Here is a 14,919-nt window from a genome sequence, read left to right on the forward strand (position 1 = left end):
TGCCCTTGCATATCGACAAGGATGAAAAATGTACAATTGATGTCCCAAAAAACGCATTGAAAGAGGCATTGTTGAGTTCTTATCGAGAGAAATAAATAGCCGTTATGTTATGCTGAAGGCTCATACCATCAAGAAACACCGCGTGAATGCCTTAGAGCTCATTTTTCAAACAGACTGTAAGGCCTTCATTGCCTTATCTAAGTATGAACTGGGAGCGACTAGGGCACTCAATTCTTCTCCTGGCCCCTTGTATTCCTTTAGTCCATCATACCCCCCCCCCCCCTAACCCCATCATTCCACTACCCTAGCAGCATTTCGTCAATTTTATTCCCTAGGGCCGGGGCTTAAGACTGAGCCTTTCGATGCAGAGATCAGCGGTTTTTTCGTCCCCTTTTATGCTTCATCTCGGTGAAACACGTGAGAGGAAACGATGATATAGTTTCATGCCACTTGGTATTAATATCCAAGTCTGTTTGTATGGTTTTGTTTTTACCTGGAGACGAAAATATTATCAATGCCTAATGTCACTATATCCTGCTTCCCGTAATAAACCTATTGACTACTTTGAGCCGGTAGTGACGACATCGTAATTCGGCGATAAATGTAATTTTAACACTCACTTAATTATTTCGTTATTATATCCTCTTAACAGAAGTATTATATTTCAAAATTATCTTTTAAAAAATCATTTTTTTAATGACAGATTACAAGCCTATCATGACTCAAGCAACTGATTTTTATATGCGTGCATCATCATGACGGAAACTCATTTCCATTTGTTTTCATATTCTCTCTTATGTTTTTTTGGAGATGATCAAGCGTGCTTCGCATGAGTTGTACATTTGAGCGAAACTCGTGGCTCTAAATTGGTTATTTCTGGTTCGCTTTGGATTTTTTTTTTTAAAATCAGAAGCTGAACCTCAAAAAAAAAATTTAATCAGAAAGTTTTCCTATGATTAAGACAAGAACCCTTCTTAACAATGATCGATGAGACCCAGCCCAATTCTCTCTCTGCCATTGTATTTCTTAATTATTAACAAAATGCTTTGTTATGTGACGTTTTTGTTAAAATGTATTCATTTGAGCTTCGATAAAGGAACTAAAGACTCCATGAAATACATACAACTGAGACCCGTTGCATTGTAGTCTGAGGTTGGCAAGCCATACCACCCTTAATTTGTAAGTGGTGGTAAGGTCAACTGATCGTGAGTTAGTTTATGAAGAAAGATATTCGCTATGATTGGTTGATTTTTCAACAGCTGAGGGTTGTGCAATTCTATCTTTCTACCTTTGAAGTATTGATCCCTCAGCGGTCCGATATCAACAGCCCGCGTTGTTGTGTTCCTGGATCGTGAGCATCCATGCTTCTAAAATTTCGATTCCTTTTGTTGCTGTCGACGTTTATCGGCGATGAATTGGTTTGTCGATAGCGTTTTGATACTACTTGTATAAACAAAAACGATCAATAAAAATTAGGTTCATTTCAATACCGGTGACTTCTTGTCAATGTAAGTTTTAACTCTGTTCTATAAGAAAAATGACAAACTGCGCCATCATGTAAAGCATAACCGAATATAGAGGATTGACCAAGAAAGAATAAGAATCCCTACTCGTGTAAAACCTGTTTAGACTTTATTTCAATTTCATACTCGTTTGACAATCAGCAGGTCAAATTATCACATTTAAAACGCCGTTTGGGCAGGTAATAGGCTGCTTCTAACATAGTGAGCAGGTTTTGTGTACTTTGCCGAATGCCAGGAATATGAAAGGGTCTATTGACACCATAAAAAGCAGTTTACAATCTGGTACCATGAATTCATTTTCATAGGTGTTGAACTGTTCATTCGGTCGGGGACCTTTAATTTACCAAAATAACTGGGAAACCTGAGAAAGTCTTCAATCCGGTTTTATTATTCGAGAGGTAAGTTCAACCCCTGATCACAAACGTAACTTGTCATCTTTGTTTTTCTTATCATTAGCTAAAACTTGTTTGGGCCCGATGACATGCACTGGAGAAAACTGCAAAACGCAATGTTATGACATCAAAACTTTCCGAGACCGGAGACACTTAGAAATGGTACAAAAAAAAGGGTTGTCTGCAGTGATAGTAGCACTAATGGCTCAAATTTTAGCCTGAAACAAAATGTGTTCTAGAATAGAAATTTCCCAGCGCAATCCCCGCAAAGAAAACAAAGCGCAAATTTCCTGGAAAAGATATTACCCCCAGATTGATGTTCAAAAATATGTTCTCTAAGTTATTCAAAGTCTCACATACCTGACAAAAATCGAGATGGTGAGGGCCAGTCCTATAATATCTAAAATTTAAGTAGTCCTTTTCAACGCATTGGAAGTTGATACAAATTTCCATTTGGTCGGGAATTACGCTTAAGTTTGACATCATAAGGACCACACAAAAACGGTATGATAAATCGATCACAATAATCACACCTTAAACAGAAGAGACTGGGCAGAATTACCTGACTGTCAGTTCACTTGGAAAGGTGTTGGGCCAAATAAGGAAAGATAACCTCAAACTCGTGTTTTCCTGAGCTCCTATTATCTTCGCGAATGTTTGGGGTATCTCTTTCCTTGATTGATGTTTTGTACTGATAGTGTAACGAGAAATTCTGTCTTCGTCACTGGTGGGAACTTAAAGGGTTAAAGAGCGTCACTGCAAAGGCGAGTGTCTTCTATTGTTTTTGGTCGTGAATCTAATGTTTGTTTTTGTTTAGTTTTAGCTTACGTATTTCAATCACCATGGTCAGTATCAAGAAGATACTGAAAAGTCATTTAGTACTTGGTTTGAATAAACATTTACTTGTCTGCTAGAATAAGAATCATTTTCAAAGTGGTTCGTTTCAGAATTGCAGCGATGTTCTTTCTTGCTGATTCTCTCTGTTGGTAATTGATGCATATTAGCGAGGCCCCCGCGGAGGTAATTATGAAATATTTCCGTTTTTCGTTTTTGTTAAAGTAGATGTTCACTTTATCACGCTGACCTTCTGTTTGTGTTCAGTTACGCTAAGCTCTCGTCTTTTTGTACTTTCAGGACCTCAGTGGGGCTATGGGAAGTCCAAAAATCTCAGTAAGTATGTTTTGGGGAAATATGCATAAAATTCATGAGTTCAAACTATTATTGATTATTGAATAGAAGACAGTTGAATTAGAACAATGAGAGGAATCACGTGACCAATGAATACCCAATAACAATAACAAAGCTGTTTTTTTCTTTCTTTCTTTCTCAGCACTTGGCCCCACTGATTGGTATAAGATCGCTCCCCAGTGCGCAGGTACGGCCCAGTCCCCCATCGACCTTGACTGTTATTCATTGAAAAGCAACATATGGAAAGAAACTCTAGCAATCGATTTTGATAACGAGGGTGGTCTTGTAGTTGGATCATTTACTAATAATGGCCATTCCCCTACCCTTGCAATTGAAAAATCTCTCGGATCTGCCACCCTCAGTGGGGGTCCTGTGGGGGATACTGTGTTCCAACTGGAGCAATTTCACTTCCACTTTGGATGTTCATCATTCCAAGGCTCAGAGCACACAGTATCTGGAAGTTCATATCCTGTTGAGGTATTCCTTGTTTGTTGTTTCGAAATTAAAATCGAGTTTTTAACTTTTTTATGTCATTGTCCCTCATCAATGTTTTTAATTGTTATAATTATGCATTGTTTCTTTTTTGTGTCGAGCTAAGATTTCTGAGGAGTACTTACATTTACATCCTCGAGAACCTAGGAACCTCTTATTAAGGACGGCTCTACTTAGGTCACACTTTTCCTGGCCCAACTCTTTTCCCAAAATACTGATATTTCACAAAATTTTCCTCAAAATACAGCCATAATTTTCAAAAGGGAGAAGTTTTTTGCGAAAGTCAGCCGACCAGACTAGTTCAAAAACTATTGTAAATCACAAAGATCGATCAGTAATTTTTCTGCTTCACTAAAACAGACATTGTTGTAAATCTGTCCACATATCATAGCGTATATGATTTTTAAATGATTATTTCCAGGCACACTTCGTGTTTTATAACACAAGTTACACAGATTTTGCAAGGGCCGCTGATAAGGCTGATGGACTCACCGTGGTTGGTGCTTTTTTTGAGGTACAATATTTGCTGCCCCAAGAGATAGCAGTCTCCATGCTTATGTGTTAGAAATAATTTGTTATATTTTTTGGTGACACATTCACCTGTCAATTCTAAAAGACTTTTCTTATCACATGTAAAAGTAAAAAGTAAAGCCTTTATACAGGCCCAAATGGCCCATGGGGCCGGCGCTTCAATCCGGTTTCATCAGCGTGAAGCGGCTAGGACTTTTGCAACTCACCCTGGATGGGATGCTAGTCCATCGCAGGGCTTACCCCCAGCATGGTACCCATTTGTACAAAGTAAAGTGTCTTGCCTAAGAACACAACACAATGACCACGGCCAGGGCTCGAATCCGGACCACTTGATCCGCAGTCGAGCGCACTAACCATGAGGCCACCGCGCCTCCACTTATCACATGTATATGTTTGTTTCTTTGATTTTAGCTGGGTTCGGAGCCGAATGGAATTTTAAGCAGATTGAAAAGCAAGTTTGAAATGATCGTCGCAGAAGGTATCTCTTGGAATTCGCTATACAATGATATTGCCACAGATTGATTAAAAAACTACACAAGGCACGCACTCACGGAAATTAAAATTTTCATTGAAGACAAGTAAAACACTCTTAAACTCTTACAAATTCCTTAAGATATCACGCCTACTTTGTTTGTCACAATTATTTAAAAAAATCGTAAATTCTTCATAAACACTCGAGTTTTTTCTAAATGGATGTAAAATTCTCGAGTGATAGGCAAAACAACGCCCATCATCAAAAAATTTACTTACAGTTCATTTTTCTGGTAATTACATTGTAATTACAGGGAGAAGTGTCCCAGTGGTAGAAACAGACAAAATTTTTTTGAAAGATCTAGTACCTGCATTTAACAATGGTTCGCCTTACTACACTTACCAAGGATCCCTTACCACCCCTCCCTGCTTCGAATCTGTACGATGGATTGTGTTGTCAGAAACTGCACCATTTAGTCCATCCCAGGTCAGTAGGGGTAATATCACTCTAATTGCTTTAGTGTGCACACGCAATGCTAAAAAAAAATTTAAAAGATTTGATTTAAAAAAGATTAATGAAATTAGTTTAAATTTCGCTTTGGGGATTAACAGCTATTAACCAAAATGCATGAGGTGGCTGGTGGTACGTGGATATTTACCGAGCCACGAGAAGGTGAGATAAATATTCACCGTTAGCCTCGGACGCTGAGGGGAATAGTAGTTTTATTTTATACAAGAACAATGAGATAATATAGCACAAAAATATAATCTTTAAGAAATTTATTCCTGTAACGATTACAATATTTACCGTCGTAAATCCCATACGAGTCGCTTGATGGTAAATAGCAAAGGATATTCGGGGTTTGTGTAGCCAATCAGAGCGCGCCAATTTAGTAATTTAAACCAGCTTGGGCAGCCTTGGTTGATGATTGTTTCATCAAAAAAGACATTGAATTAACTCAACAGCTTATAGGGATATTAATTACCATGCGGACGGGGTCTAAGTGAGGAGCTTTGCATGCCTCCCGACTTGAACATTTAAGGTTTCAGAACTACCTCACACTTATTCACATTTTCAATCATTTCAGCTTATAATGTTCAATCGGCTCCAGTCTTCCACTGGTTACGGTGATGGAAAGATGTGCAACAACTTCAGACCAGTACAACCAAGGAAAGGGAGAGATGTGTTCCTGATTTATTAAGGAATGGAAAATACTCATAAAAACTTTTAACCAGTACAGTCGAGTGACAGAAGCATGCGTTTTTTTCTCCTGTTTTTGTTTGTATTGAAATATTAAAATAATGAGGTTAAAATTATTATCCAATTTCCTTTTTCTGGGGAGTGGGGCGGGGAAAAGGAAAGGAGGTGGGGGTGGGGGAGACATGCGCAGTGAAGAGCATTTCAATATGTCATCAGCTGGTGACATCCAGCAGTTAATATGCCTCTCTGAAACAAGTTTACGGGTGAAAGCGTCAAATTCAAGAGAGAGTCCTATTTGACTGAGTGTCAAAAACCAAGATTATTATAAAGTTCGTTCGAAAAAAGAAAAATTGTCTCTAAAGGCCAATGGGTTTGCGAATTTTAGGCAAATGGAAAAAAATGCGAGATACCTTGAGTAACCAAATGGCGATTGGTTTAAACTTGTCATCTGATTGGTTGTTTTATAAACCAGTCACAGGACGTAGAAACACGAAACCAATTGTATCACATTCTCTTGGCGCTCAATTGAAAATTGCTTCACGGGGGATTTTCAGATCTTTAAGATTCGAGATGATATGGCTTAGCAGCACAAGATTTCTTGGATAATAGAATGTCCATGAAGTTTTGTAAGGAAAATTAAGTCAAGCAACCAACCAACATATCAGCTTACATGTCTTTTTCATCTTTGATATAACTTGAAAACGCAAGTATTGAAACACCAGAAGACGTTGATTGATTAAACTAGATGGGTTTGCTTACCCATTGTCATGGCATGCTGTGATAAAAATAGAAAAGAAAAAAGATTGGCCTTTGAAACAATGCTTGGAAGCTTCGTTCATATAAAGCTCTCAAAAGGAGATAAATATACAGCATAAAAACTAATAAACTTTTATTTTGGCAGTGAAATTATTTCCTCGCAAAAGTTTTAATTACAGCCTCTTAATTATTGGCACAGTTTATTAATTAGAGAAGGATGTTTTTCGGATTCCGTGGGAGGATTTTCTCTATTTCCTTTGCCGAGCACAAAACTTCTCATCTCTCTTATTCCATTTACAAACATGACGCTATTGATCTTGCTGATCCTAGCAATATGCAGATTTGTCATACGAACTTCTTAATAGAGCTCGCTCACCGTTGAGTCTCTGAGGCTCAGTGATAGAGCATCGGAGCCTGGAATTCGAAGGTCTGCGGTTCATGGGGACTCAGAATTTTTTCTTTGTCCCACAAGACGAAAAACATCTTTCTTAATTTCCTTAACCGAGCTCAAAACTTACAATCTCTCTTATTCTGTTTACAATTTATTTATTGTACGTCTTATTATACCTCTAAAACATCTGCCTTTCAACCGCTGACACTTGTGAATAATTTAAATTTGTCACCTACATCGGTACTCGTGTTTGAAAGCGAGCGGTTGGTGCTGTGTCCATGCAAATTTTGAAATTCACAAATGCAACTGAGATGCATCGCATTAATTTGCTATTTTTAGTCATTTTGATGCAAAATCTTCGCTCAACACAGCAAAATCAGGATAAAACCCAAGGTAATCATGCTATAAAGCGAACAGATGGTGGTGTGTCTTACGCAAATTTTGAGGTTCACAAATTTCATCATCTACAAGTATCTCCGCTAGCCTTTCCCCATGAAGTGCTTCAAGCTAAAGAATGCGCGTTTGCCTGTGTTACTCAACAAACGTGTTACTCGTTCAACATTGGGCTGTCTCCAAATCAGAAAGGAAAATTTCTATGCGAACTTTTAAGCGGAGACAAGTTTAGAAGCCCAACAAATTTGACATCTTCGCAACAGTTTGACCATTACAGCATTGAGGTAAATAATTTATCTTATAAGGGCGTAACTCACGTATTTATCATGAAATTCAATTTCTCGTAAGTTTTGAAAATGTCTTTCTTGGTCCGTTTTCTTATTTGCTGCATAAGGCAAAACAAAAATACGACTTAAATTATTTCTTTACCTGAGCTCACTGCGTATTTACCCAAGGTGGACAAGTAGCTGTTTCTTATTTGAACATTTTCATGAAAAAATTAATATTGCATTGACAAGACAACAGATTTTTAAATATGTAAAATAATGATGAAACTGAAGCCTAAAGAATATCTGGAGGGACGATTTTGAGCGAAATAATTAATTAAGTTTTGTTGCTTAGATACCATCGTCAGAGCCAGTCAATCTTTCAGCTGAGTTTGAGCCAAAACGATGATTAGATTTCCTATCTAGCTACATAAATCTCTAAAAAAACCTTTGGGGCGATTTACAAATCACTTTTGCGTTATACTTGGATTTATACTCAGATCACGTTTCAACGTATCCGTTAAAATGTATGATTGCTCCTGCGCATGGAGTTTTTGTTGTCACACGGGTGCGGAGAAAATTAAAATGAGTTAGTGAGTTGAAAGAAGCTACTCGCATTTTAAGTGTCTTAAACAAACTGGCGAAATTAATTCCTAAGTCATGTGAAACCCGTTAATTCTTCTCCATAATTCTAAAATTTGTTCCTTCTAAGCTTGTAATTACTTCTCTGATAGAGACTAATTTTCTAAAACATTTATGCATAACAAAGCAACGTCATGAAAACATGACGCTTCGGCGACGACATGTCACCATCATCAGAAGAGAATATTAATATCAATATTCAATACACAGAAAAGTAAGGCGTGAAATAAAACATTGAAATGTGGAAAGAAAAAAAATGTTTTTTAACAAAGTGAAAAGTTTTGCTGGAGTGTAGTCTGTTAAGGAGTTCAATTCTGATTTTTTTTTTCTTTAATAAGCAACATTTCATATATAATTAAGGTACTCGAACTTTCCACAGCATTGTTCGTTTAGATCTATCGGCCCTTAGCAATGTTCTTTCACGTGTTTACCAGTCACGGACAAATTGCGTCTATGGAATGTTATTCCATCTTTAGGCTTTCGTGTGCCATAATTTCCTCAACTCATGAGAATCTAAAGTGTTTAGGTAAATCTTGATTCGTATTTTCCTTCAAAACACAATTTTTTTGTCGCCTTCGCGATTTACAAAACTTGTTTCTTCTCGATCCCCGTCTTTTGAACGCCATACTACATATCTGAAAGCAGTTTTTTTTTCGCAAAAAAACGTCGGCGAATATACCTGTAGATGTTGAACGTCAGTTTTAACCACACTGTCGTTATACTCCATGAATGAAAAGATTCTGATATTTGCCGTGTCTTATCTTTCGATTGCAGTCGCCGTGCTCAAGTCATCCATGCAAAAACAACGGTACATGTATCCCGAATTACGAAGAGAATACATACAGTTGTAGTTGCACCCCTGGCCATAGGGGTCGTTATTGTGGCAAAGGTGAGCATAAATAAAAATAATAATAGCAATAATCATAAATTTTTTTTAAAGTTCAGTTAAAATAAAATAAAACATTTTACCTTAAATAGTTTAAAAGGTTACAACAAGCCATATTGTAAGGGGAACAACGAAATTTAAAACTGGATCTAATTTTAAGTCGAGGAATAATATGGTAGGACAGTCATGGTCTCAACTTCGCGCGTAACGAACATGGTTTTCTTAAATTTCTACATTCAATGAAGACCTTAAATTTGGTTTAGTCGTTGACGATTGTTAAATATCTCCTGAAATAACAGCCGAAATTAGCCATGGTTTACATACAGATACAGGACAAATGTAAATTCCAAAAAAGAGTGTTTCTAAAATTAAGTTTGGAGTTGCTCTGGAATCCTCATCCCCAGTTAGATATGATACTCTATATGTTAAAGATAATTCGCCCCTTTGTTGTTTGAGGTAATGAAACTTACTAAAACACCGTTTATCAAAACACCATTTACTGTCATAAATACTACGACGTGCGATTAAGAACCTCGTCCTTCTTTTTATAATATATAATTTTAAATCAGACACAAAGCTGGTCATGGCCTTAAGAAAAAGGTCGAACAAGAGTGGACCTAACCAGCTCAAGCAGTTCAAACGCTAACCTTGTAAACAGCCGTGCAGTGCGACAAAAGGAAGCAACAATGGTGTGGACGATAACTTACGTTTTTTCTTTGTTTCTTAACAACGCCCTGACAAGCAAATGACCCGGTGCAATATTCTCTGCCAATAGAGGCTTGCTTAATCTCGTTCAAAAAAAAGAAAAAAAACTTGTTTGGGTTTCACTGCTATTATTACACATTAGAGTTACTAAGAAAGCTGTTATTAGTCGAGAGCACACATGCAACCAATATACAAAACCCGGTGTTAAGTTGACATCTTAACCCAATATCTGTAGCAGACATTGGGTTATCATGTCGAGTTTAAAGCCTGCCTGTTTTCCGAGCCCATCACCCGTGAAGTGTTGTCAAACTTTTGCAAACTCATAGAGGTTTTTCTTTTTGCAGATTGTTTAAAAAAATTATGATGAGTCCATTTTTAATTCAGTTTTCGCATTATATCAAGAATTATCAAACCTTGTGTCTGTTTTATTTGCCATAGCCTTAAGCTTCAGTGGCAGATAACGCGGACCTCGGCATTGACTATTCATGATATCATGCTCAACCTCAACCGATAATTGCTTAATATAACTTATTGGTAGTCTTTTCGCCACTGCAAGTGATGTCGTGAGAGAAATAGGCATTCTACCTGTTGAAACTTTCATATCAAAGATTGTTCTTTCTGAGTGATTGCATCCTCTTTCCTTACAAGTCTGTTCAGCACCTTTAGGAATGGAAGACTACATAATTACTTCTACGCAGATTTCGGCTTCGTCTCAATACGACAGTTATCATGCACCAAACCAAGGAAGACTTCACTTCAAAAAAACCGGGTCGTGGAAAGGCAGTTGGTCCGCGCGCGGGAATAACGTCCATCAGTGGTTTCAAGTTGATCTAAGAATTGAGACAACCGTTACATTTCTGGCAACACAAGGACGAAATATGCATGGACAGTGGGTAACCAAGTATAAGCTGCAGTATGGTAACGATGGTAGCACATTTCGGGTATTTAAGCAAGACGGGGAGAGCTCTGATAAGGTTAGCCCTGACTCAAAGTGAATTCGTCAAATCTGAGCAAAATGACAAAAACAAATGACAAAAGCGTAACTAAATAAACTAATTAACGGAGAAACTTTGCCTCAGCTGAGTATTATTTGCTTAAAAATCAATTACGATTCATCCAGTCTGCTGTGATTTGACCACGAGAGAAGTGAAGTAATCTCTCCTGGATGGAACAGGGCGAGGAAACCAAACCGCTTTGATTCTCTTACGGGATCAAAGCAAGGACTACCGGAAGGGACGAGATGCATGGGATCAAAGCGGGAAATCTTGAGGAGACCTGCGTGCGCTCGTGATGTTAGTCATGGTTCCATATTTCGAGTTTCTCATTCCAAAGTTAAAAAAAAAAGTTTTTTCTCAGTAATTTTTATGATTGAATTATTTCTTTTTAACAAACTTGCAGGCCCCTTTAACAAAGAAAATTATGTTAAGAGCAACAGAGATTTACAGAATTCTTCACCTTCCTATTTCAAATCATCAGGTGTTTGTTGGAAACAGTGACAGAGATACTGTTGTGAAGAATCCTGTGATCTCACCCGTCAAGGCTCGATATATCCGGTTGATACCCACAGAATGGCACAACCACATCTCTATGAGGATAGAATTATACGGCTGTCTCGGTAGGTTGGCCTTCCGAGTTCATTTCTAGTTTATAGACAAATTTTCAATTGTGAGCTAAAACTGAAATGGGCGTTGCGCACGTTTTGCATCACTGCGCATCACTGTGATGATCAAGAAAATTCGCGTCATCATTTCGACCAATCAGGTACGAATTAGCATGATGATCGTTCTAGCTCCATTGGTATAAACACAAACTCAGGTGTTCCGTAAAAAAAGCAAAGTCAATATAATGATAATAGTACTTGTAGAAAATAATAATTTAAAGTTGGCATAGTTTCTTATGATAATTCCGTGCTGTTTAGTCCTCGCTTTCCAACGCTTCGCAACATTCTTGCCAATGAGAATAGCAAAAAACATCCTCACCTCGCAGTTTCTTTACTTCCCTGAGAGAAATAAAGAGCGAGGGAAAGTAACAACACAATCAGCTTGTTTTTGTATTATCTTTTAAAACGTCTCAGAAAACATGCAAGCTCTTGGCATGGAAAGTGGCTCCATCACTGACTCACAAATTATCGCTTCTTCGATGTTCAACGTTTATCACAAACCTGCGCGCGCACGACTCCATACAAAAGAGCTTGGACTTTCGACAGGGACTGGTGGCTGGTCAAGTTTGACGAATGATTTAAACCAGTGGCTACAGGTCGATCTCGGTAAAATCACCAATGTGACGTATATTGCAACACAAGGAAGGAATCATTACTCGCCTTCACAGTGGGTGAAGAAATACAAAATCCAGTTCAGCGACGAAGGAGTCTCATTTTTGTTTTACAAGAGACAAGGAGATTCCTCCGACACGGTAAGTTCTCATATTAACATGCAAATTTTAGCGCAGTTACGGAAAACAACCATTGGTCAAAGGTTCAGTAAACATGGGTTCAGAATTCAGGCAATCCATCTTGCCTTCGATATGAAGCGAGAGATTGGCACGAGAAGACGTGACTGAGACGAAATAGGTTACTAGGCCCAGCGAGGTTTCCTCGAAGCAAACCACTCGTTTAGAACATCTCCTAAGCGCTTTTACCCCACGGTAGAGGACTGTCTAAGTTTAAAATAATGCACACGTATGAATGTGACTTCGGTGTCGAAATGATTTGTAAAGAAATTAAAGATGCGCATGTTTAGCTACAGAAAACGTACCTTGCATTTCTTCTGTTAAGGTTATTTCTTTTGAAATCATGCTTTTATGACAATGTGTTGATACTTAGGTTTTCGAGGGCAATTTCGACCGGGATACCGTTGTTTATCATCTCCTGGATCCACCTATCACAGCACGATTCTTGCGGGTAAAGCCAACTCAGTGGCAAAACCACATTTCCATGAGGATGGAGTTATATACTTTCCCAGGTATATCATGTTGTATCATTCCTTCCTTGGCCCTGTTCATTCAATTATTCGTGATATCTTTAAAATATATATAGCATCATTTCATTTTCTAGGTTCAGCTTGTTCTGCGGCCGATAAAATTCGGTTCAGGAAACAGAGAGCAAAGCAAAAGGCAGGGATTGACATCGGTATCTCCCCTCCCCTCTCCTTCTCTCCCCTCCACCCCCATCCCTTTTTTCTCTCTCTTTGCAACCACGGCAATTACCAATGTAACGGTGAGAAAAAAGATGCGTTAGTAATCGGATCAAAATCGAAATGAAAACAGCAAGAAGCGTAACCGTTTGTTGTGGTTTTATGATAACAACAACAATTTTCCTAATGACTTCCACACAACTTTAAAACTATGTTGCCTAAAGGTAAGGCTTCGGAAGATGTGCGGCATCACCGTCTTTATCAGCGAGACTTTCACGCATGTAAGGCGTGCGCAACGTCTGTTATCTCAACGATGTCTGAACGAAGATGCAATTCTAAATCAAACGTGGTCCTTTCATCTTTACAGGAGAAACTTAAGCCTTTCACTCACCTTTGCAAGCGGCTGGAGGTTTAAGGACGAGCAGTACCTTCCAGGAATTTCAGTGAGCCACAACGCTAGCTCAGTTGGCAGAATACAGCAGTTGTAGTTTCTACAGCACATCTTTCCGGGATGTTTAGTTGAACGATTTGGCATACTAATGTCTTCTTTACAAAAGTATTGTACAATTCGTACAAGAGTGTCGATCCCTTCCTGGACACGGTTGTACATTATTAATTAATTATCAGGAATTAGCAAAACATAACGACAGTTGTTTGCGATCGTTTCAGTACATTTAGAAAAAAATAGTATAGAAGGACTTTTTATGTAAATTGATGACAATGAAGTATTCTTCCAAAGAAGGCCAAATTTTTTTTTATTGTCCCATACGAATCAGAACATCTCTCGCGTTAACCTTAATTAGTTAAGTCTATACAAGCAATGATTGAAATCAAAAATTACTGTACAATTTCTTGCCCAAAAAATATCCTTGAGCTGATATAACAGTCTTATACTAACATGGGAAGCTAGCCCCGAAGTTTCGATCTAATACAAAGTTCTCTGGGTCGAACTGTCGGCTAAAAAGCAAGCCCATCCCGAGAAAAAAGTATCCGTTAGCGAAATACTTAATGTCTCGTGAGTGACTGTAAAAGAAAAAAAAAACCAGACAACCAAACGAAAAAAAAAAAAAAAAATAGCAAGTCTACTGGGTGGTAAAGGAAAGAATGTTTAACAAGACCAACTCCCACCCCACCCCATTCGTTTTCTTTCCTGAGCCACAAGAAGCTTGTCTCGATCCTTGAAGTGTTCTGTACGTTGAACAAAGTTAACATTAATTTTCTGATAGCAAAAAGAAACGTTCTCTGGGATTAGTAAGAAAAAAACCAGAAGGAAAAGAGAAAGAAAAGGGATGGAAAAGATTTAGTCAGATTGCAAACTGCAACTTAAGAAACAGTAGATTAACGCGTTTGAAAGGAAACGACGTTTAGTTTACAACTCGCTGAATTACTACCAAAATAAGTGTTCTCCAATGTTTGCAAACAGGAAATTAAGCGTACGTTTATAATTTAGTAGATGGTCTAGTCTAACAACCTGTAATAATTTCGCAATAACAAAAATAGATTGTATTTTTTCTAGTTTAGATTAAGATGAGCAATGAAGGCTTCAATCTCTTCTATTTAAGACGAAAAGAAATACCTAGGACCCATTTTGTTCTTAGAGAAGAAAATCGTAATGCTGAAGTTAGTGGCTCCAACCCCCGAGCTTGCGTGACAGCTTGCGTGACAGAAAAATCACCTTACGTAAGCAACCAGCAAAGAAAATGATCGCAAGTAACACATCGGAGTCAAACAGTCGCAGTTTTCTCAAGTTCAGAGTCCAATGGCTTTGAGCTGCACAAAAACTAAATAAAATATTGAACTGAAAGAGTCCACAAGGTTACCAGCCGCTGAAGTTAAAGGTTAAAATCATGTTACCAATCAGTCAAGCTGCATACATCTCGGACAAAAACATCGACAAAAATTTTTCTCAAAGCTCTTCGAAAGTATAAATTCAACAAAGGTGGAGATAGAG

At 38.0% G+C, this 14,919-nt stretch overlaps 2 protein-coding genes across 2 annotated transcripts; both read left to right on the plus strand.

Annotated features, from left to right (window-relative positions):
* The first annotated feature begins 2,757 nt into the window (after positions 1-2,757).
* LOC131771924 (carbonic anhydrase-like) lies at positions 2,758-5,799 on the plus strand. Its single transcript, XM_066169551.1, has 7 exons — positions 2,758-2,800; positions 3,050-3,085; positions 3,246-3,580; positions 4,017-4,109; positions 4,538-4,604; positions 4,912-5,084; positions 5,686-5,799. The coding sequence occupies exons 1-7, from the start codon at positions 2,758-2,760 to the stop codon at positions 5,797-5,799; spliced, it is 861 nt and encodes a 286-aa protein (XP_066025648.1).
* Positions 5,800-7,189: 1,390 nt separating this feature from the next.
* Positions 7,190-14,614, plus strand: LOC131771941 (lactadherin-like). Its single transcript, XM_059087813.2, has 7 exons — positions 7,190-7,622; positions 9,021-9,135; positions 10,486-10,811; positions 11,314-11,452; positions 11,912-12,249; positions 12,659-12,797; positions 13,336-14,614. Exons 1-7 carry the CDS (start codon positions 7,224-7,226, stop codon positions 13,344-13,346), a joined length of 1,467 nt encoding a protein of 488 aa, XP_058943796.2. The 5' UTR covers positions 7,190-7,223; the 3' UTR covers positions 13,347-14,614.
* The last annotated feature ends 305 nt before the right edge of the window (positions 14,615-14,919 follow it).

The sequence above is a fragment of the Pocillopora verrucosa genome, chromosome 7 (genome assembly GCF_036669915.1).
Source record: "Pocillopora verrucosa isolate sample1 chromosome 7, ASM3666991v2, whole genome shotgun sequence".
In the NCBI taxonomy this organism is placed as follows: domain Eukaryota; kingdom Metazoa; phylum Cnidaria; class Anthozoa; order Scleractinia; family Pocilloporidae; genus Pocillopora; species Pocillopora verrucosa.